This window comes from Xyrauchen texanus, chromosome 28 (genome assembly GCF_025860055.1).
Source record: "Xyrauchen texanus isolate HMW12.3.18 chromosome 28, RBS_HiC_50CHRs, whole genome shotgun sequence".
NCBI classification, from domain to species: Eukaryota; Metazoa; Chordata; class Actinopteri; order Cypriniformes; family Catostomidae; genus Xyrauchen; species Xyrauchen texanus.
In genome coordinates this window covers 4,708,889-4,731,523 of record NC_068303.1, presented here as the reverse complement: position 1 = coordinate 4,731,523, position 22,635 = coordinate 4,708,889, and the positions used below count along the sequence as shown (strand labels likewise).

The window sequence follows — 22,635 nt, the reverse complement described above, 5'->3', positions numbered from 1 at the left end:
ATACAAAAACTGCTGTCACAACCAGCACCAACATCTTTGAATCTATGACACACTAATGGCCAAACACCGGAAATACGTAAGACAAGTGGGTAATTAGCAGAGCCCAGAGCCATATTAGGTAAGACTATATAACATCATTGATTATATATATAGATCAGTGGGTAAGACCAAAACCGCAAGTGGGGGTTTTGGAACATGGGCTTCGACATGCAAAACTGCAGACATCGAATGTCAGTGAAAGCGGCGCGCTGATTGGACAAGACGATCACCTTACAGTCGCAACTAGGCGGGATGAGAGCGGCGCGCTGATTGGACAGGAGGATCATCTCAGAGCTGTCATTCAGAGCGATGAGAGCCGCGCGCTGATTGGACAGGAGGATCACCTCACAGCTGTTACTAAGCACGGCACCGGCAACAGCTAAGAATATTATAAAACAAACTATCAGCGCCCGTATAACTCCTCTTCTCTGTTTTAATTCAGTTTAAAAGACGATAAAAATATATACTCCATAAATGCAGTATAATGCCATTTAAAAGAGTCTAACGTGGGAGCGACTCTTGAGAGGAATACCTTCACCTCATTGGCTGAACGGTGTCTGTTAAATTTTCCTCAGTAGGTTTTTTTGAAGTATGTGACGTCACGTACCTTAATAGAGCGTTAGCGTTGAAAGTCAGTGGTAGAATGTAACAGAGAGATATGAATGTATGGAAGTAGAATGTAATAGAGGGAGAGATATAAATGTATAAACGTTACTCTGTTTTGTAGCGGCCTGTGAACGGTATGTCCTTCAGTGTTATCACTTGAGCGGAGCTTTACTGGAGGTGAGTGAAACTGTCATTTTTATATATATATATATATACGTCACATAGGAATTCAAGAAATTATCACGTGTTTAAATTATTTAGTGATGTCTGTAAACAAGGCAAATAAACATATTTACTCTAAACCATAGCATGTAACACAAGTCATTATGATAATGACAGCTGTTGCAGAGTCAATCATTTCATTTACACTCAGTTTACATAATACAGATTTTTAAAAGACACTACTCCGAATTCACTCATAAAATGTTTTAATGAGTGAAATATAAACAAACATCAGTGTTTGGTTGGTTTTGATCATTTCTGTGTGTGATTGATTAACTGTGCAGTGAGGAGTGATATGGAGCTGATGTTGGTGTCATAATAATCAAAAGAGAAATAAATGTTCTAAATTTAAAGGAATAGTCCGGGTTTAATACAAGTTAAACTCAAATGACAGCATTTGTGGCATAATGTGGATTATTTAAATTAAATTATTTAGACTGGTACGTCCTTTTAAAAAAAATTGAGTGAGGTTACAGTGACAATGGAAGTGAATGGGTCAATTTTTGGAGGGTTTAAATGCAGAAATGTGAAACTTATAATTTTACAAAAGCACTTACATTAATTATTCTGTAAAAGTATGTAAAAAAAAGTATTATTTGAGCAGTAAAGTTGTTTAAATCATACTTTTTATGGTCGTTTTAGGGTTTATGGTGTTACATCGTTACACAAATTTACATAGAAAAGGTTAGTAAGTAATATTATCACACTAAAATTATGTTAAAACATATATTATTTATGTCTTGTTGCTATACTTTTGAAACCGTGAGTATATTAATGTTTACAGATTGCCCCATTCACTTCCACTGTAAGTGCCTCACTATAACCAAATTGTTTTGGGGTTTTTTTTTTAATAGAAAGAGGGACGAGTTGAAAAAGATTTTTGTGGTAATCAACATTATGCCACAAATTCTGTAACTTGTATTGAACCTGAAATATTATTTTAATTTACAGATGTAAATGTGTATATAAAGAGTTAAATGTTCTGTATATAAAATGTATATACTGTATAGTGAAAATGTTGGCAGGGTATGAACTACTGGCCTGACTGGGCCAGCAGAAAAAAAAAAAGGAAAAAATAAATCCCTATTGTCAAGCCCTTTGAATATTCAGTAAAACTGTACTCATCTCTATTTCTCTAAATTTCCCTTTACGGCTTTGCTGTGATGTACAATTTTGAATAATCTGAATAATACTCAGGCCAAGGGTATAACAGAACAGTATGTACATTGAATTAGAACTTCCATGAGAAACTGAAGCCTTTAATGTCCTCCTCTCCTCTGGACATTTCTGTTATCATCTGTTTGCTTAATTGAGTTTGGATGTCTGGGGCTGTGATTATTTTGTTATGGTGAAATATGACACCAAGAGAAATACAGCAGCTATTGTCGCACACTGAGATTCTATATTACAGAACAGATTCTTACATCCAGTCCTGTAGAAATGTTTGACAGGCACATGTTATTTATTAGTATCGTGTCAAGCATGTATGTTATGGTCAGATCGTTGACCTCTCAACATTTCATAACTTCCAGACAGTCTTTGATAAAAGCATCATGTCTGTTTGAAAACATCAAGCACAGAAATATCTGGTGATAGAATTATTGCCCGGCTTACAGTGACATTCTGAAAAGATTCTGACAGGATATAAATATCTAATTCCTGCTTGTGATTGGCTAAGAGTGTCAGATTGACAGGAGCAGAGAGGTAAGCAACAGGATGACAATTCAGCCAGCATGTCCCGAATTGTGGTCAACACTGTGTTTGATTGACAGATTGAGGGGATGTAAAGAGAAATTGAACTCATGAAACAAAATGTGATGTTGTTTGAGTATAGCAATAAGAAATGATATGCAAAAAAAATTATATTATAAACAAGAAGATGCAGTGTGTAATTTCTGCACCACTATTGACACTAAACTGAATTAAAAAAAAAGAAATTTTGTGCCTGCCTGTGGAAACTTGATGCTGTGATACTAGGACGTTGTGGGTGGGTGCCAGTTTTCGCCCGTTTGATTGTCTGCCAGGCAAAAATCATGAGTCTGACCCCTTTGAAAAATAATTTCACACCTCTCCTCAACAAGCCACATGATTTGAGATATCATTCATGTCTGCAGCACAAAAAAGAGCAGAGTTACACGGTGAGGGATTTGATCAAATCCATATGTTGTTCAAAATGTCAACCAATGAATTGCTTACATGTAGTTGTCTGCACATTAAACTGGGATTGAACGTACTAATAATTGGACTAATGAATGACTTGTTTTCTCCTCAATCCATGTAGACTCAGACGATGAATTACGTGGGACAGTTGGCGGGGCAAGTGTTTGTGCAGGTGAAGGAGCTCTACAGAGGTCTGAATCCTGCCACACTGTCCGGCTGCATTGACGTCATCGTTGTCCGGCAGCCAGATGGAGCTCTGAGATGCTCTCCCTTTCACGTACGCTGTGGAAAGATGGGCGTTCTGAGATCACGAGAGAAATTGGTGAGTTATGGTTAGGGTTAGTTATCTGTATAGGGTTTATACACAGGTATAGCTTCTGACTGCTCTAAAATATATATTAGACTGGTTGGTACAGAACTTGTTGACCTCTCTGTATCTCTGTGTCTGCTAATCAGGTGGACATCGAGATCAATGGGGTACCTGTTAATTTACAAATGAAACTGGGAGAGAATGGAGAAGCTTTCTTTGTCAAGGAGACAGAAGACAATCAGGTTGAGAACACACAAATATCAACATCTGCTCAGTCAACAGCTGATAATTTCCGATTTCTAGAACAATGTTTTCTGACTTTAGAACAGAGCAGGAACAGTGTTTTATAACAGAGCTGCATTTTAGAGCAGAGAAGTGTTCTGGAACAGAACAGTGATTCTAGAACAAAACAGCGATTCTGAAACTAAACAGCTTTCTGGAACAGAACAGCATTCCAGATTAAAACAGCATTCTGGAACAAAACAGCATTCCAGATTAAAACAGCATTCTGGAACAAAACAGCATTCTGGAACAGAACAGCATTCCAGAACAAAACAACATTTTAGACCAGAACCACATTCCAGAACAAAATTGCATTCTAAAAATGCAGGAAATGCATACAGACAGTACTATTTTAGACAACAAAACAGAGAATCTAGAACAGAGCAGCACTGTAGAACAGAACAATATTCCAGAACTAAAACAGCTATCTAGGACAGAACAGAGCTTAACTGGAGGTGATGAACAGAATGAACAGAACAATGTTCCAGAAAAAAACCAGCCTCCTAGAACAGAAAAGCATTGTAGAACAGAAGAGTGTTCCAGAAAAAAAATCAGCCTTCTAGAACAGAACAGCATTCCAGAACAAAACAGCTGTGATACTAGAACGGAAATGCATTTAGACAGTGTTCTTTTAGAACAGAACAGAGATTCTAGAACAAAGCAGCATTCTAAAACATTACATCGATTCTAGAACAAAGCTGCATTCAGGCAGTGTCTTCTAGACCAGAGCAGCATTGCAGTACAGAACATGATTCTAGAACAAAGCGTCATTTAGACAGTGTTTTTATAGAACATATAGGCATTCTAGACCAACACAGTATTCTAGAACAGTGGTTTCTAGAACAAAGCTGCATTCAGACAGTGTTCTTGTAATACAAAGATTCTAGAACAGGTCAGCATTCCAGAATAAAACAGCCTTCTGGAACAAAAAAGCATTCTAGAACAGAACCATGTTCCAGAACAAAACTGCATTCTAGAACAGCAATTCAGTCCATTCAGTCTTCTTCTAGATCAGAACAGCATTCTAGAACAGCAAAGTGATTCTAGAATGGAGCTGCAGTCAGATAGTGATTTTCTAACAGAACAGTGATTCTAGAAAAGAGAAGCAAATCTATAAATGAACAGCAAACAGAAAATGGATGCTAGAATAGAACAGTGTTCTGAATGAGTTTACACTTGAACAAGTTGAGTGAGAAACAATTTGAGAGAAGAAAATGTGAGGTGTTGGGATGTTTTATTTACTATACTTTAAGCTGGCGTGACAGTGGGGTGAGAAACAGACGACAGTGACGGGAGAATCAGCTTTTGTGGTTCTAAGCACATCAGCTGATTGGAAACACATCCTCATTTCTCTGCCCATAGAGGCTTGTAAACAGCGTTTTACTTAAAATATTTTTACTGTTCTTTACTGCTACACATTAAAGTGACATAATCTCAGTGAGCGCCAAAACAAACATTTATCTGTGAGTCACCTTATCTGTGTTTGTTGATGGCACACTGCTGAGTTTACTGTACACACATTTGGCTGTGTGTGTGAGTGGAATGTAAGGATTTTATCTTGGAAATACATAATAGGAAGGTATTTGGGAAGAGTTCAGAGTAGCAAGGGGTTTAGTTCAGAGATTAGTGGGTTAGTTGAGTGTGTTTGTATATTTAAGTGTATGGGTAGCAGTGACTTTTAAAGCACTTGTGAGTATTGTGTTGTTTGGTCGCAGAGAAACAGAGCCATCTTTGTTTAATCAGGTCTCAGATTAACTTATTTTTTATTAAGTTTCTCTCTTTGATTTGCTACAGGAAGTGATTCCATCACACTTGGCCACGTCTCCCATCCCATCTGATGGGGGTGTTCTGATGGGCTGCTGTGCTGAGCATGGAGTGTCAAAGAAAAGGAGGAAGAGGAGAAAGAAGTGTAGAGTGGAGGGTGTAAAGAGAGAGGACAGCATAGAGGAGTTCTCAGAAGAGGTGTTGTTTAACATTGACATCAATGACAGCGAGCTGCCTGATGAGAACAGGTCAGATCACTGTAACTAAACAGCGCAACTGAGAGAGTCTGTGTGTGTGAAAGCAGAAGGAAACAGTAGACAGAGGGAAGTCTTCACATTTCATGCACATGATGACAAAAGCAGATGTGATTCTGCCAGATTTGTGCTTCTGTTTATGTATTTTATAGCCATCACTTTGCTGAAATTCCCAGCCAATGGTCACCAAAATAAACAAACAGAATATATAATGTGATGAAGAAGATCTAAAAAATTGCAGACAGACAGACAGACAGACAGATAGATAGATAGATAGATAGATAGATAGATAGATAGATAGATAGATAGATAGATAGAAAGAGAGTGTTGATAGCTCACTATAAAAACAATAGTGTTTTGGTTTGTGTTAAAGGAAAGACTTGATGAAGGGATGCTCATCCACTGGATACAATCAAAACACAGTTTATGCTCGTTCAGATGGAGAGTGGAGTCCTGTACACAGGTCACACACACACACACACACACACACACACACACACACACACACACACACACACACACACACACACTTGTTGTGTTTCCATGTTTTATGGGGACTTTCCATAGACATAATGGTTTTTATACTGTACAAACTTTATATTCTATCCCCTAAACCTAACCCTACCCCTAAACCTAACCCTCACAGAAAACATTCTGCATTTTTACATTTTCAAAAAACATAATTTAGTATGATTTATAAGCTGTTTTCCTCATGGGGACCGACAAAATGTCCCCACAAGGTCAAAAATGTCAGGTTTTACTATCCTTATGGGGACATTTGGTCCCCACAAAGTGATAAATACACGCTACACACACACACACACACACACACACACACACACAAAGTGAAATGAGTTAAAATTACTTATGCTCTTTCTCCCTCTTTCTCTCCAGTCCTAATGTGTCTCGTCCCAGCACCCCTAAGAGTGACTCTGAATTGAACTTTAAAGGGCAACAGGAGGATTCAGCCATGCTGTGGTCCTGGGGTGAACTTCCGCAAGCGGCCAAGGTTAGAATCACACCAAAAACCACCTCACTAATACCCTCATATGCTACCTCTCATATGTTAGTAAGGGATAGTTCACCCAAAAAAAATCAAATACTGTCATTTTGCTTACTCTAATGTTGTTCCAATTCTGTCTGACTGTCTTTCTTCTGTGAGAGGCAGAATGACAACCTTAAGGCCCCGATATACTTCCGGAGAAGTTTTTCTGCATTCTTCGTTCAAGGGTTAAAAGAAGTTGAGCAACGGTATGCTGTTTCCGAACATTCAGACATTTGCCACACCGCTTTGGGAGGTGTTACATGTAAAACCTAAACTAATGTGACATTAAAATGTGTTGTCAATGACCTCATGCTTCATTCTATGAGTAGATTTCACACTAGATCAGTAAAAGAAGCTGTTTTAACCACTCGATGATGATTTACAGTAATATATATGCAGTAGAAAATGTATAATTTTTCTTGTTTAGATTCTGAATTCATGATGCTAATGCGCTAACACGCTATATGCGGTCATATTGTGCACCAATTACACTCTGTTATTGTCATTTACAATGACACTGATACAACTGCAAAGATGGGTGTATAAAAGAGTAATAATTGGCAAAATACAGACAAAAGAATGATGATAAGAGAGGCATATCTTACTTCAGGTGTGTAAATGGCTTTCACTGCACATGAGAGTATTTGAGTAGATTTGAAATTGATTTATTTTGTAGACCAATTAAACAAAACAAAAGAATCCCATGACATGGTCTTGTAGTGTTGCCACCCATCCTGTAAAACTGTCCCGTATTTAAAGATTAAATTATGCGTCCCTTATTGAATCAATATGGGATGCGATTTGTCCCATATTTAAGGTGGTCAGATGACGTCACGGTGAAAAGTTCCAGTTGGAAAATGTGCCTATGGTGGTTATAGGGCCAGTGGTGGCTCAGTGAATAAGGCTATGGGTTACTAACCAAAAGGTCGGGGGTTCAAGCCCCAGCACCGCCAAGATACCACTGTTGGGCCCTATCTGCTCCAGGGGCGCTGTTTCATGGCTGACTCTGTGCTCTGACCCCAGCTTAGTTGGGATATGTGAAAACAACTGCATTTCATTGGCTCTGTACCTGTACTCTGCACAATGACAATAAAGTTGAATCTTATCTTAAAAGACCACAAATGGTGCTAAAACTGTGGATATTAAATGTTCAAAAAAATCAAACAATGTATGATTACAATTACTGAGTCATAAAGACAAGTACAGGTGAAGGAAGAAAAATATATATATATAAACCTGCCAAAATGTATACATTATAATAATATAAAGGACACAAAGAATCGAAAAAGGTAAAAACAAATATATTTGTTTAATATATAAAATATATATTTTTTTTTAAATATAGGGTCAGGAATGTTACAATTTCAGCATACAAGAATGGGTATAACATTTGTATTAATAACGCATAATAACTCAATCAAAAAAACTGTGGAGAATGTGGTTAGGGGCCGTGACCCCCCACATTTAAGTGTCCCTTATTTTAAAACTTTAATAGTGGCAACCCTATGTTCTTGCACGCCGTTGTGTTCACTTTGAATACGGACTATAGTGAAAATAGTAGGTGGAGCTTCAGGTACCACCACACCTACCAATGACGTGGACCAATGGCAGCAAGAAGGTGTTCAGAAGTTTTCCTAAAAGTTCACCAAGGGGAGCTTTTCTGAACCACTGAAAGGAATGCAAACATCTTTTTTGTTCTAAATGACGTCATACCCGTTCGTTCTTCGATTTCGTATGAAGTATATCTGGGCCTTCAGTCACCATTCACATTCATTGCATTTTTCCATTTAAATGAATGAAATGAAAGTTAATGGCGACTGAGGCTGTCTAACATCTTTTTTTTCACAGAAGGAAGAAAGTCATATGGGTTTGGAACAACTTGAGGGTGAATAAATTACAGAATTTAAATTTTTGGACGAAATATCCCTTTAAACTTAGTATCCCTTTTTACTAAATATGAAATCCTGTATTTACAGCCATCGTTTCTGTCAGCAAAGCCAAACCTTTTGCCAGTGTCCGTCCCAGTCTCTGACAACACACATTTCAGAGTCATTCCTGAGACTGCTGCCCATCGCCATGATGACATGAGATCACACACTGATGGCCGATCACACACTGATGGCCAATCACACAGAGCGAAAGAGTTTAAAAAGCAGGATGTGACATCAGTAGCAACTGTGATGTCAGAGGTTGAGGAGAGTGGAGAAAATATTGGACAATGGCCACAAAATAAGACAGATTCTCCCTCTAAAAGAAAAGGTCATAGATGCAAAAATGTTTTCTTAATATGTAGCTTGTCTCATTTTTGCGTATTTGATTGGTTCACTGTGTTTTTGCGTGCAGATAAGAGAAGTCGCCATTTGGGGTCAGATGGCGTATATTTGGATGATATAACAGAGCTGGAGCCAAAAGTTGCGGCACTTTACTTCCCTAAAAGGTATGTTACCACAAACAGTGTTTTGAAATGAGGACTATGGTATTTGTGGCAAAAAGGTTGCAGACCGCTGGCCTTGTGCATATTGGCAGAGCATTAATGTTAACACAGTTGGCAATGTCAAAAAATTATATTCTATTTGTTTTTGTGTATTTTCCAAGTGGTCCAGAGCATTCATGCAGTGAGAACAGTCTTAGCAGTGTGACCATTTCTCCTCAGTCCATGTGCAGCTCAGGAGCGGACAGTGGAGTGGACAGTTACGACCTGCCCTCTATCGCCATCTCTCTGTGTGGAGGACTCACTGAAAACAGAGACATTACTAAAGGTGCACAGCCTCTCGCATAATGTGCACAAATCATAGTCATTAGGCCCAAAACATACTCTATGTAATTGTTTACATATTTAATTAGTCAAAATAATGCTGATTGATGGCTTCAGCAGAAGCATATACCATCGATTTACAACCTCGGAGCTCATGGTAGGTCTGTCTTTAAAGGTCTATTTCAACCTTTCTTAAAGGTCTAGTTATCGTTAAATATAATTTCCCTTAGAGGGAAAATGAATTTGATTTTTATTGGGGGGATTGTCCCTGTAATAAGTGCACTGTAAGTCGCTTTGGATAAAAGCGTCTGCCAAGTGCATAAATGTAAATGTAAATGTAAAATGTATATGAACAATAATGATTAGTATTTTTCTGTCTCTCTCTCATTCTTTCAGAACATTTCCAACATAAGTTTGTGTCTTATCAGCAGTTTGCCGAGAATCCAGCTATGATTGACGACCCAAATCTAGTGGTGAAGATCGGCTCGAAGTGAGTTGTGAAATGTTATATAAAAAGGATAGTGCACAAAAATTCTGTCATCATTTACTCACCCTCATGTTATTGAGAGCACAAAAGTAGATGTTAGACAAAATGACAGCTTCAGTCAGCATTCACTTTCATTGCATCTTTTTTTCCATACAATGAAAATGAATGGTGACTGTCACTGAGGCTGTCATTCAGCCCAACATCTCCTTTTGTGTACCATCAAAGTAAGAAAGTCATAAGGGTTAGATCAGCATGAAAGTCAGTAAATGATGACCACATTTTTATTTTAGTGTACTATCCCTTTAAATAAATCTAATGTGTTTCTGACTGAAATAAGAGCCCATGCTTTTTCTTTCTTTTACCTGAGCAGATATTACAACTGGAGGACTGCTGCTCCTATTATTCTGGCAATGCAGGCCTTTCAAAAACCACTGCCTAAGGTACACACAAACACATTTCAATTTGATATTCCGGATGATATTTTCGGACTGTGTTTATTTCCTTGACCACTGAACTACTAAACATAAAGTCATTATAAAATGACTGCATCTTAACAAACATCTATCTGACTCTGAGTCAGAGACCTGGCATCTGCTTTCCAGACCTGGATAGTCTGCCAGTATTTACTTTGGATTTAATAATAATCAAGTAACATCATTTTTTAATTAGCCTAGATTTTACACAATTTTATATTAAAATGATATAAATATAATAATAATTAATAATTCAAAAACGCACGTTAAAATTGCATATACACCGATTAGCCACAACATTAAAACCACCTGCCTAATATTGTGTAGGTCCCCCTCGTGCCGCCAAAACAGTGCCAACCCGACTCTCAGAATAGCATTCTGAGATGATGTTCTTCTCACCACAGTTGTACAGAGTGGTTATCTGAGTTACCGTAGATTTTGTCAGTTCAAACCAGTCTGGCCATTCTCTGTTGACCTCTCTCATCAACAAGGCGTTTCCATCCACAGAACTGCTGCCCATTCTTAGTAAATTCTAGAGACAGTTGTGTGTGAAAATCTCAGGAGATCAGCAGTTACAGAGATACTCAAACCAGCCCGTCTGGCACCAACAATCATCCATGCGATTATCTAATCTCGTGGCACCAGTTTTAGAATTTTTTAGTTTAACATACTATTCCAGACACAATTAAAGCCAGTAATGCAGGTTTTTCTCTCTATGGACCGCAGCTTTTAGCGCTGTGTTGCTTCTTTGCTTAATTAAACTTGTCACGGGCCACTTTTAAAAACTCAAATTTCTCTCCACTCATTTGTTGTGGCCGCGCTGTCTTTGTAGCGTTTGTGTTGCAAATCATGTAAAAAAAGTATACTTCCGCACAATCTTTGAGAGACGGGCTTCAGTTATCCATTTAAATGACAGTAACCTTGGTAACAACTCTTCATCTGGCACAGGCAATTGTAAATGAAAACTTTCGAATTCACTTTTGAACCAAAACCACGATTATTTTTAACCAATGTTCAACGCTCTTTGACTAGCAGAGTTCTCCTAGTTCAAGAATTTCAGAGATGTGCTCGAACACGAAAAATATCATCAAACGAACACATTGGCTGAACATAAACATCACTGCATTTAGTCATCATTTGTAGGCCAACTTAGCGAAGCCTGTTTGCCCAATAAGTATAAATTAGCCTTAAATCTGAACAGTCTGAAGGTGTGTACCAAGTTTGGTGGATGTAGTTTGAAAGCTCAAAGAGGAGTTAGTGCTAAACCAAGTTAGTAGAAAAACAGCTTTGACAAGCCAACATAATTACATTTCTGTTTTGCTATTGTATGGCTTCAGAAACTTAAAATATATTGCATGGATTCATATGGACTACTTTTGTTATACTTCTATGGTGCATTTGCATCATTTTTGTAAGTTGAAAGCTGTTGTAATTGCATGGAAATGAGTGACCAGCACAGTCTTCAAAATTTCTCCTTTTCTGTTCCATGGGCGAAAGAAAGTAATATTGGTTTGGAACAACCTTTAACAGGATTTTACCTTCTTGGTGGAATATTAAGTTAAATAGTGAGCAGTGTAACAGCATACTGTGCAGTTTGCAGTGCTCTAGTTTTCCATTTCAAACATAGGATACTGTGTGGCTATGGCTAAGTTCTGAATAGCATAGAACCATGTTACTCTTAATATTTCTACAGTATATAGATACAGTCAAATGTAAAACAGTGATGAAATTCTACCTTCTTTTTCTCACCTCCCTGTGTGTGTGTGTGTGTGTGTGTGTGTGTGTGTGTGTGCGTGTGCGTGTGTGTGTGCGATTTAGTTTGCAGGGTTCAGTTGTTTGTGTTCTGTGCTGAAGTTTGTCTTCTATCAACTCTTTCATTTTTTTACTTCCTTAGTTCAGTGCCATAGTCTTTATCGTGCCTGCATGACAGTGCAGCATGTGTGCAACTGGCTTCAGTTTTGTTTATTTGCAAGTTTTTCCATTGTTGAGCATTACGCTTGTGTGCATGTCCCTCACAGGCCACTGTAGAGAGAGTGATGAAAGAGAAGATGCCCAGAAACAGAGGAAGATGGTGGTTTTCATGGAGAGGAAAAACAAACAGCAACAAACCGGTACAAACACACACATCATACAGTAGCTAATATCGTATCACAAAATCTACCACTGAATGTTTTTTATTTCCTCATTAAAATGTTATAGCCTTAAAGAAATGAATAGTACATTTTATAGGTATACACTCACATGAGGTGAATAATCTAGTCATATCTGCCAAATAAAAACAGTTTTATTCTTCATGAAGTGGGTCGCCTCATGGGGGCTGCCATGTTGAGATCACATGGGCAGCCATATACTGCTCACTTTATCATATCACCCTTCCGGTGGAGTCAGAAATAACGTAATTATGAGTTCTGAGCATATGAATGCAAAGTCGTATTTATAAGTGGAAAACTCAGAAATTCTAGAATGATACCGAGTTGCAGAGTTGAGACGTTGGAAGGGTTTGTCGACATGAAAGATGATGGGAAGTTAGTTTGATTTCACTGTTTTATTTCAATATTATTATTATTAGATATTTATTTGATTTGATTTTCTCCCCTTTGTCTCCCCGATTTGGAACCGTCAACCCACGCATCTTATCACGTGGCTTGTTGAGCATTACCACGGAGACATAGTGCATGTGGAGGCTTCATGCTATTCCCCGCGGCATCAACGCACAACTCACCACACTCCCCACTGAGAGTGAACCACATTATAGTGACCACGAGGAGGTTACCCCATGTGACTCTACCCTCCCTAGCAACCGGGCCAAATTGGTTGCTTAGGAGACCTGGCTGTAGTCACTCAGCACGCCCTGGATTCAAACTTGTGACTCCAGGGGTGGTAGTCAGTGTCAATACTCAGGCCCCCATTGCATCAATATTATTATGTTATATGTGACAGTCAACTATCCACTGGTACAACAGAAAAAGAGCTTTCTCTGTCATTTATTGTGTGTATATTTGTGAAATTCTGGTGACTTAAGTGTTTTGTTTCCCACTTCAATGCGTGGCATGTTGTAGTAACAAATGCCTGACTCATAGGTAAGAGCTTCCCAGGTGCACTTGAAGGCAGCAGTAGTATTATTAAATACTGTACAGTACTCGCTTATAGTTGTACACTTTTTCTCATGGAATAAATTAATAATGAAGTTGAAAAATATTTTTTTGTGTTAAAATTAGATAGATGCTGCGCAACATATGGAACAGAATGCAGGTGTCTCAAGATTCTTTTAACACTTTTTATAAAAGTTGACTATTTAAAAACACAGTGCTCATGTGAGCAATGCAGAAAAACCTACGGCACAGTTATCAAAGACTTGTGCAAAATTATTTAAAAACATGCATTCTGTGAACTGCAACTAAGACTTCAGTTTTTGTATTTTCAAACAACGTTGGATGGGCCGACTTAAAGGAATATTCCGGGCAATGGGGCCAATTTTTGGAGGGTTTGTAGGCAGAAATGTGAGGCTTATAATTTTATAAAAGCATTACATTCATTCTTCTGTTAAAACAAATATATTAATTGAGCTGTAAAGTTGTTTAAATTGTCATTTTTACAGTCATTTTAGGGTTTTAGAGTTTGTTGACATTGCATTATCATGGCAAAGAAGTTATAAAATTGGATATAACTGGTTAGTAGAAAAGGTTAGTAAGTGGTTTTATCACACTAAAATCATGTTCACACGTATATTGTATCTAAACAGTGAGTGTTTTAAGGTTTATGGATTGACCACATTCACTTCCATTATAATTCCTCACTGTAACCTCCATTATTGCTTTTTATAAAGAAGAGGAGCGAGTCAAAATTATTTTTTGTTCAATCAACAATATGCAACATGTCCTCCGCTGACAGCTTCGTTGAATTCTACCCACTCGACACCAGTTTCATGTACAACAGTAAAGAGAAGACTCAGTCCCGTGGTGCAGGCCTTATGGGAAGCTGTGGCAGGGTGGAGGGCGGGGCCGGGTCGTGATTCTACACACCCGGTCCCTTAACAGGCTAATCACGCCTCCGAGAGGGATAATGGCCGACTGCGGAGGATGGTGCGAGAGAGAGAGATCGTTTACAGACATGTCCGTCATGTGTGTTTGTCTTTTGTTTAAGTTAATCATTAAAATATTATTTACATTGCCAAGCCGGTTCTCGCCTCCTCTGCGTTACACCAGTGAGATTTTTAAAACTAGTAACACTGTCCCACGCATGTTTTGCATCTTGTGTTTGCAGGATTCGGTCTCAGATGGTTCGGCATGTGCTGCAGGAGACGAGACCACCAAGATCAGGTGCAGATCTGATTAAAACAAACAAATGATCTGAAATGATATTTCAAAAAGACTCTAAGCAATAATGTGTTTGACTGCACTTTTGCTTGCAGACGGACAGACGAGTCCTTCTCCAGTGATGAAGATCACTTGTCTGCCAATCAAACTCCTGTTCTTGTACAAAAAGAACCCGCCTTCTCAGCAGTGGGCGTATCCTATCAGAAGACTCTCCGCCTCTCCTCTGAACAACTCGTAAGAATATAAGAACAGATCAGTGATCATTACTGCTGATTTAAGTGGTCATATTATGGAAAACAGGATTTTTCTTGCTGTTTTGAAATAAAAGATATACTTTCCCATTCACAATGCAAAACTTCCTCTCCATTTCACCCTGAAAATGTATTGAAGTAGAGCTACAAAAAACAATTGTTCAGAAATGATCATTGTGACATCACAACCAATTACAAATCAACGACTATTTAGTGTTTTGGCACTGTGTTTTTTCTTTTGGCTGGATCATTGATACTTATTTCACTTATAGCCAGTCATAACAGAGGTCATTTACATATGTATATAGTCTTTAAGGTGCAGTAGCAAAAACAAACTGATTAACTGGAAGAGTCAGAGAGAAGGTTGAAAATGGTTGTGTGAAATTCATTTTTAATTTAATTTAAGTTAAATTTGTGTGTTGTAGGCTAGTCTACAGTTGAAGGACGGTCCTAATGATGTGGTGTTTAGTGTGACGACTCAGTATCAGGGCACGTGCCGCTGTCAAGGAACCATCTACCTGTGGAACTGGGATGATAAAATCATCATTTCAGATATAGACGGTACAATAACCAGGTACATATTCTTATAGGAACAACTCATCGAAAATGTAATTCTGTCATAATTTATTCAGCAATAAGTTGTTCTAAACCAATGTGGCTTTCTTTCTTCTATAGAACACAATAAAAAAAACATGGTTTATTTACCGTGATGTCAGTGAATCGTGGTCCGTAAAGCTAAAAAAAAGGATGAAAAACACCATTAAAACCATTGTAAATGTAATCGATACAACTCATGCACTGTATTCCAAGACTTCTGAAGCGAACTTTATATCTTTGTGTGAATTAAAGTTTCATTAAAGTGCTTAAATCAGATATGGTGGCTATGTCTATAGCATCAAACCTCAAATGTTCTTATTGCGTCTCATGACCAAACGTGATTACGTCACATTTCACGTTTCGTCATAAGATGTGATGAGAACCACGAGAAGGTTTGATGTTATCGAATATATGTTTGGAAGAACATGGGGGTGAGTAAATGATGATGGAATTATATTTTTGGGTGAACTATCTCTTTAAAGTAAACTCTCTCACATGCACAGTTATTCACGCTTACTGCATGTGGCATGATATAATAATCACCTTATTAATTAAGTTATTAGTTTGGCTTGACAAAGCCAACAGCCTGTTATTCTAAAATCGTATTTTAAATAAAAAAAATAAATAAATAAATTTCTGACTGTAACTCTTAGAGCTTTCAAGCCACATCCACCAAACGTGGCACAGACCTTCAGACTGTTCTGACTCGGGTTGCTATGACTTTTCTAACTGATCAGAATTACTTGTTTTGAACAGCAAAAATCCCCCAAATCCCATAGATTTACATTAATGGAACGCTCAAACACGGCAATACTATACTTTAATCTGCTTTAACTGTGTGTCTCTCTCTCGTTCTCTCTTCTTTCTTGTCATCTATCTATCTGAAGTGATGGGCGCTTTTGAAACATGCTTCAAAAAGCTTTGAAACCTTTACGAATCATTTGATTTGAACCAGTGCTTCAGACCGCCTATCACACTGGCCAAGTCACCTTATTTCAGCAAACGAGGCTTTATTACATCACACTGATTCTAAATGTTTCGCAGTTATGCTAGGGGCCTTAATCCCACAGTGGAACCCTGAATCAGCATTAAATGCTGGCTGTAACTGATCTAGAGTCAGTTCAGCAATAACGTAGGTCTATACAATTGCTGATTTGAATTCAGTCATTTTAAATTCCCTGTCTGAAAATGTTTCCACAGGAAAATAATAATACAAATGTTTTGTTCATGAAATGTAAATTTCAAAGAGACATTTATTTTGTGATATTTAAAGAGATGTGTTTGTTTTACAAAATGTGAATCTGGAATTTCTACTATTGTACATGATAATGCGCTTTCACTTTCTTTTTCTATTTAGTACACCCACTTTCGCAACTCTAGAAATGCTGCATAGTGTATGCAATCATAGTGGTTAACACATTTCCCAAATAATCAATAGTATTCAATATCTGAGTTCAAATCCCACACTGACTGAGTAAACGTTTTGTTTTATGTCAAAGCATAAATATTTTTTTACATAAAGTGTATTTTAAGAATATAAAAAACAACAAAAAATATTGTTTGTTTTGTTTTACAACAGTAATAATAAAAAGGCCAACTTACTGAATACTTACTGAAAGATCAACATATTCCCCAAGTATTCTGATCTGTTTATTTTCAGGATAAACTGAATGAAAAATAAGACAAATACAGGGCAGTTAATTCATTCCATACTGTGTCATAGTAGCTGTTTTGACTCGAGTCTTCACACTGCATTTACATGCCTGTGAGCAGCAGATGTACTCAGCATGCATTGTTTCAAGCGCTTCAAATCACTGAATCATTTTCCAAAGCAATTGGTACAATTGACTGGAAGTTTGAAAAATCTTCATTTCTGCCATCACAATCTGTCAGTATTATTTTAACAACATTTTCTTTTAATTAGTTCCACCTTACTGTTGTTTTGCCTGTGAAATGTAAAATGTTTAATTATATAAGATGTTATAACATTCATGTATGTCTGTTTCCCCCACTTCCACAGGTCAGATAAACTGGGACACATTCTGCCCACACTGGGTAAAGACTGGACACATCAGGGTATTGCTCGTCTGTATCATAACATCAGCCAGTAAGAGCCCATGATTGCTGACACATGAATAGTGGAGCACAACAGATCAGTGGGATGAAAAAACAAGTGTGTGTCTGTGTGTGTGTTTTGCAGGAATGGCTATAAGTTTCTGTACTGCTCGGCGAGGGCGATTGGAATGGCTGATATGACGCGTGGTTACCTGCACTGGGTCAATGAAAGAGGAACAATGTTACCACAGGGACCCGTTTTACTGAGTCCTAGCAGCCTGTTTTCAGCACTACACAGGTGATACACACACTAATCTGTGGATCTCTTCAGTTAGAAAGGAAATAAAGAGAGAGCCCTCACAATTTGGGTTTGGTCTCAAAATATGACAGTACCAATTTGGTCAGGTCAGGACAGGCCATATGGTTTCATTTAAAGGCCTACACGTACAGTACACTCTTTCTTTCTCTGTCTGTTTTAGGGAGGTGATTGAGAAGAGACCGGAGAAGTTTAAAGTAGCGTGTTTAACAGATATTAAGAACCTGTTCCTCCCAAACACTGAGCCCTTCTACGCTGCGTTTGGGAACAGAGACACTGTGAGTGAAACAAAAATAAGTAGGGCTGTCCGAATAAACGCGTCAGTGCATGCGATTAATTTAAAAAGAGATGAACCCTATAATTTGTATTAATCACGATTAAAGGTGTATTAAATACGTTTTTGCTTACTAAAAAAGTTTTACACAAAGACCAGAATAGCATTTGAATATGTTAAAAATTATGTTCACGTGTAACCAGTTCTGTTCGACCCGCTACAAGCGGGATTCGAACTGGAGTGTCTGGCATGGGAGGCAGGCGCTAACATGGAGGTTAAAGGCAACAGCCTTTAGTGTCAGATGCTAGTGTGCCTATTAAGCCCAGGAAGGTGAGGTTTACACACTTAACAGCTACCTACCAGCTGGCTACCATTACACTCACATGAGAGGAAGATTCCTGACATATCCATAATTATATAAAAGCTGGTTATTTTTAAATGGAGTGGGTTGCCCCCAAATAATATATACACACACACACACACAGATTACTGTGGTCAGCCCACACATGACTCAGCACACACGCACGCACGCACGCACACGCACGCACGCACACACGAACACACGCACACACACACACACACACTTCCTGTTCTACCTCTAAATGATATCGTAGAGCTCACTCACCAACTTGGTCTCACAAATTGAAAAAGACAAACAAATACACTACTTGAAATGCAGACATCAGCTTATTTTATCTCTCCTGGTTTCTCTCTCTCTGTTTTTCTCTAGTCATACTCTTGCACTCTCTCTTTGCATGCACATAAACACTGACAAACAGTCTGTCAGATTAAAAGTGGCAGTGATTTTGGAGCAGTCAGGGACAGCTTTCAGTACTCAAACAGCATTTTATCTACCCTAAAACTTTGTTTAGACTAACCAAATCTCTGTCTTACTTAGACTTTGGGAAATATATAATGTTACTTGAATTGGTGCAGTTTTAGTGAATTTCTATCTTTATAATGTGGAAGTCTTTGTTTGGAAAATGTTAATAAAGCATTATATTGTTACATATTGTTTAGTTTTCTTTCCTAAGATGGAAATAAATGCATTTTGACAGGAAAAGAAGAATATATTGTGCAAATTTCTGCACTTTCAAAATCTGCGATTAATTGCGATTAAATACTACAACAAGTGATGTGATTAATCGACTGACATTGCTAAAAAGAATCAATAAAGTCCAATAAATCCAGACAAATGATTGTATTTCTTTTGATGCCGGAACAAACTCAAACAAGTAAAGACATTTTTATTTGTATAGCGCCTTTCACAACACACATCGTTTCAAAGCAGCTTTACAGACAATCATGCAGTAACAGAAAATGAAACTGTAATATCTATAATGTCTTAGAATTAGAAGCTTCACAAACGTCGCAAGTTTAAAGGAATGATTACATTTCAAAATTCTGAAAATTCTGTTATTAACTCACTCTCTGGGTAGTCCAAACCCGTATGCTGTCATTTTTTCAATGGGAAATAAAAGTTGAATTTGTCTAGAATAGAGATTTTATTGCAAATGCAGTTTTTTTTTTTAAACAACAGACAAAACAACATAGATTTATAGTATCTGTCAACATATCAGTTACTGACATAGTAAAAATTATTTTACTCAACTTTTGGTATCAGTCCAAATGATTTCAGTGCATAATAAAGATGCTTTTATATATATTGTGTGGTATATAGTGTAGTGGTGTGTTTAGTGATGTGCTTGTGTTGTGTATCTGTAGGATGTGTTTTCCTATAAGGAGGTGGGTGTTCCCTTAAACAAAATCTTCACTGTCAATCCTAAAGGGGAATTGACCCAGGAACATGCCAAAACCAACATTTCATCGTGAGTATGCTTGCGTGATTGTCTGCTCATGTGATGAAAGTGTGATATGAACGAGAGTCTCATCTGTGCTTTACCTGTGCAGGTACGTGCGTCTGGGCGAGGTTGTGGATCACGTCTTTCCGCTCCTGAAGCGCAGCAGTTCATGTGATTTCCCCTGCAGTGACACCTTCAGTCAGTTTACCTACTGGAGAGAGAAGCTCCCCCTAGTGGACGGGCAGATAGAGAGCATGGATAACATCACTCGGTGAACAGCACACACACACACTAATACTCGCTACATCCTGTAAGGAGACTCGCATAAACTGCACAGAAAAAAGCAAGTCAAATTTAGAGATGGTATACAAAGTAGTTTGTTCAGCCAAAAGTCCAACTTTGTTCATCATTTTTTCATCCTGATGTTGTTCCAAACCTGTAACAATTTGGCTTTGTTATTTTTTTTTCATACTGAAATCAGTGCAAATATTTGCAGATTACACACAATCACATCTGAACCTCAGGCATAGATGCACTTTCTTTCAAAGAAGTCTTCTCATTTAATTTGTGATGTTTTCATCTATAAGTTTTTATATAGTTTGATTTTGCGAAGAGTTCAGTGAAGGATAAATTTGTGCTTTTTCTGTTGTTGTTGTGTTTCATGTGGCAGTCACACACACTGTGTTCATAAACCTAATGTATCTGTCACAAAATAATAATTTACTGAAAAACAATCATATCAGAATATTTGCTGTATATTTACTGTTTGTATAGAGTGAGCTTGTTAATATGTTTCAACAGATAGTTTGTTTTTGTTAGTTAGACTGAATGATGTTACATTTCTCAGAGAAACAGCAATTCTGTTAGTTCAACATTTAAAGGGAGAATTATTTTGTACCCTCATTTGATACATTTTTGTTTGTGTATTCAATAAGTTATTACTATTATTTCTGTCTATTGATTTTAAATGTGCTGTGGTCGTAAAGAACAATGGTTCTCAACTGGTTTTGCATCAGAAACCAGATTTTACATTGAAATGAAGTGTTTTTACATTGAAGTGGCAACCTCACACAGTACCAAAAGTGCACAAAATAAGCAAATATATCCTTAAAAATTATTTTTTTTTAATGTTATAATATTACAACGAACTGCATAATCTCAACAATGTGCAAAATGATTAACATGACATAGGCTGAATAGGAAAATTGACAATTTTGTAAGTGCACAAACAACCGAAATGTGATTTACTAACTTTGACATAAACAACACATGATATGGAAAGTGTTTTCTCCTCCCTTTTAATAGGTGATATTTGTGTTGTTATTCTAACTATGCACGGTTATATGGTTAGTTCCTATTTGATTATTTGCATTGTGCATTGTTTTTGTTTTCCATTGTTGCATAGCAACCCACCAGATATAGTGAATATTCAGCAGTGATATTCTGATACTCCTGCCTTTTTGTGTAGTTTTCAAACAGCACTTTATGCATTCAGGATACTGAAGAAAGATAATAATATAATGTCATTTGAGAAAGTATGTTGTATACATAGTATAAAAGTGTGTGTGTGTGTGTGTGTGTGTGTGTGTGTGTGTGTGTGTGTGTGTGTGTGTGTGTTGATTGAACATTTTAAAGAGAGACAGACACAGTTTAAAAGTTGATTGAACTAGGTTTTCTGTGTGTGTCATGTTTGAGTTTTTGGAGATGTCAGAGGATTTTCTGCTATTTTTTCCATGAAAAAGCAGGTCAAATCAGTAGATTAGAGACTCTGATGAGTATTATGATTTTCAGGTGATCTTTGTTTGAAAGTGAAATGTGTTTGTTTTGCTCTTAAATAAAACTTCATGATTCAAACATGTGTAAAACTGCAGCAGGAAATCCACTGTGTCCGTTTGACTTAATTTCATTCATCTATTGATGTTAGATTTTACTGTAAATTGAATTTTTCTGCTTTTCGGTGTACCTAGGTGTTGATTTTTATATATTTATTACTTTTTTGAGTGGACAATTTAAGTAGGAATAGTTTTAGGTATTTTATCAAATAGATCAGTTGATTATTATAAGATCAGAATTAATTAATAAAAGAAAGTGGCAACTTACTGTACACTAGCTCTACCGACTGTTTTATTTAGCATTTCCCATCTTTAGCATTTCATAGTTTTGATGACTTTACTATTATTTAGAAACATTATACAAATAGTAATGATAATGAATAAGTAGGTGTTTCCAAACTTTATCCCATGAATATCACAACTTTCATTCTAATATTCATGTTTTACCCCACACAGTTAATTTGTTTTATCAAAGCTCTTTTTGAATGTGATAATCTTTGAAGTTGATGATTTTGGGGGTAACAGGGAGAGGGTTCCTGCAGACAGTAGCACGATGACCAGGGTTGTTGCTAGTGGGGTGAAAGGTGGAAACGATTCTAGGGGCCCAAAGATCCAAGGGGCTCCAAACCAAATTCTAAACTGTATAATTTAATAGGAAAGGGGCCCAGATGTCCATGCTACAGCCCTGGTGATGACTAGTGGATCTAATCGTCTGCGTAGTTGATTTTGGTGATGTATTGGAAGTTTTTATGCATCACACTGAGTAGTATTGCTTAATATTAAAGTTTTACACTG

General features: G+C 37.4%; 1 protein-coding gene across 2 annotated transcripts; it reads left to right on the top strand.

Annotated features, from left to right (window-relative positions):
* The first annotated feature begins 434 nt into the window (after nt 1-434).
* Nucleotides 435-21,878, top strand: lpin1b (lipin 1b). 2 transcript variants are annotated; one of them, XM_052095734.1, is made up of 21 exons: nt 435-613; nt 767-822; nt 3,149-3,349; nt 3,484-3,579; nt 5,414-5,631; nt 6,011-6,100; nt 6,532-6,646; nt 8,659-8,941; nt 9,026-9,119; nt 9,278-9,441; nt 9,834-9,927; nt 10,295-10,364; nt 12,416-12,508; nt 14,661-14,716; nt 14,809-14,947; nt 15,390-15,538; nt 17,582-17,668; nt 17,762-17,914; nt 18,096-18,210; nt 19,932-20,035; nt 20,118-21,878. In XM_052095734.1, exons 3-21 carry the CDS (start codon nt 3,158-3,160, stop codon nt 20,281-20,283), a joined length of 2,478 nt encoding a protein of 825 aa, XP_051951694.1. In that variant the 5' UTR covers nt 435-613; nt 767-822; nt 3,149-3,157; the 3' UTR covers nt 20,284-21,878. The 2 variants fall into 2 exon arrangements, with proteins under 2 accessions (XP_051951694.1, XP_051951693.1); XM_052095733.1 differs by lacking the exon at nt 435-613 and having other exon boundaries at nt 648-822.
* Nucleotides 21,879-22,635: the final 757 nt, after the last annotated feature.

Coding starts and splice junctions, on each gene's coding strand:
- lpin1b (XM_052095734.1), top strand. CDS start 3,158: ATGAATTACGTGGGACAGTTGGCGGGGCAAGTGTTTGTGCAGGTGAAG. Junction 9,928..10,294: donor GTGGTGAAGATCGGCTCGAA/GTGAGTTGTGAA, acceptor TTACCTGAGCAG/ATATTACAACTGGAGGACTG. Junction 20,036..20,117: donor GCCAAAACCAACATTTCATC/GTGAGTATGCTT, acceptor TTACCTGTGCAG/GTACGTGCGTCTGGGCGAGG.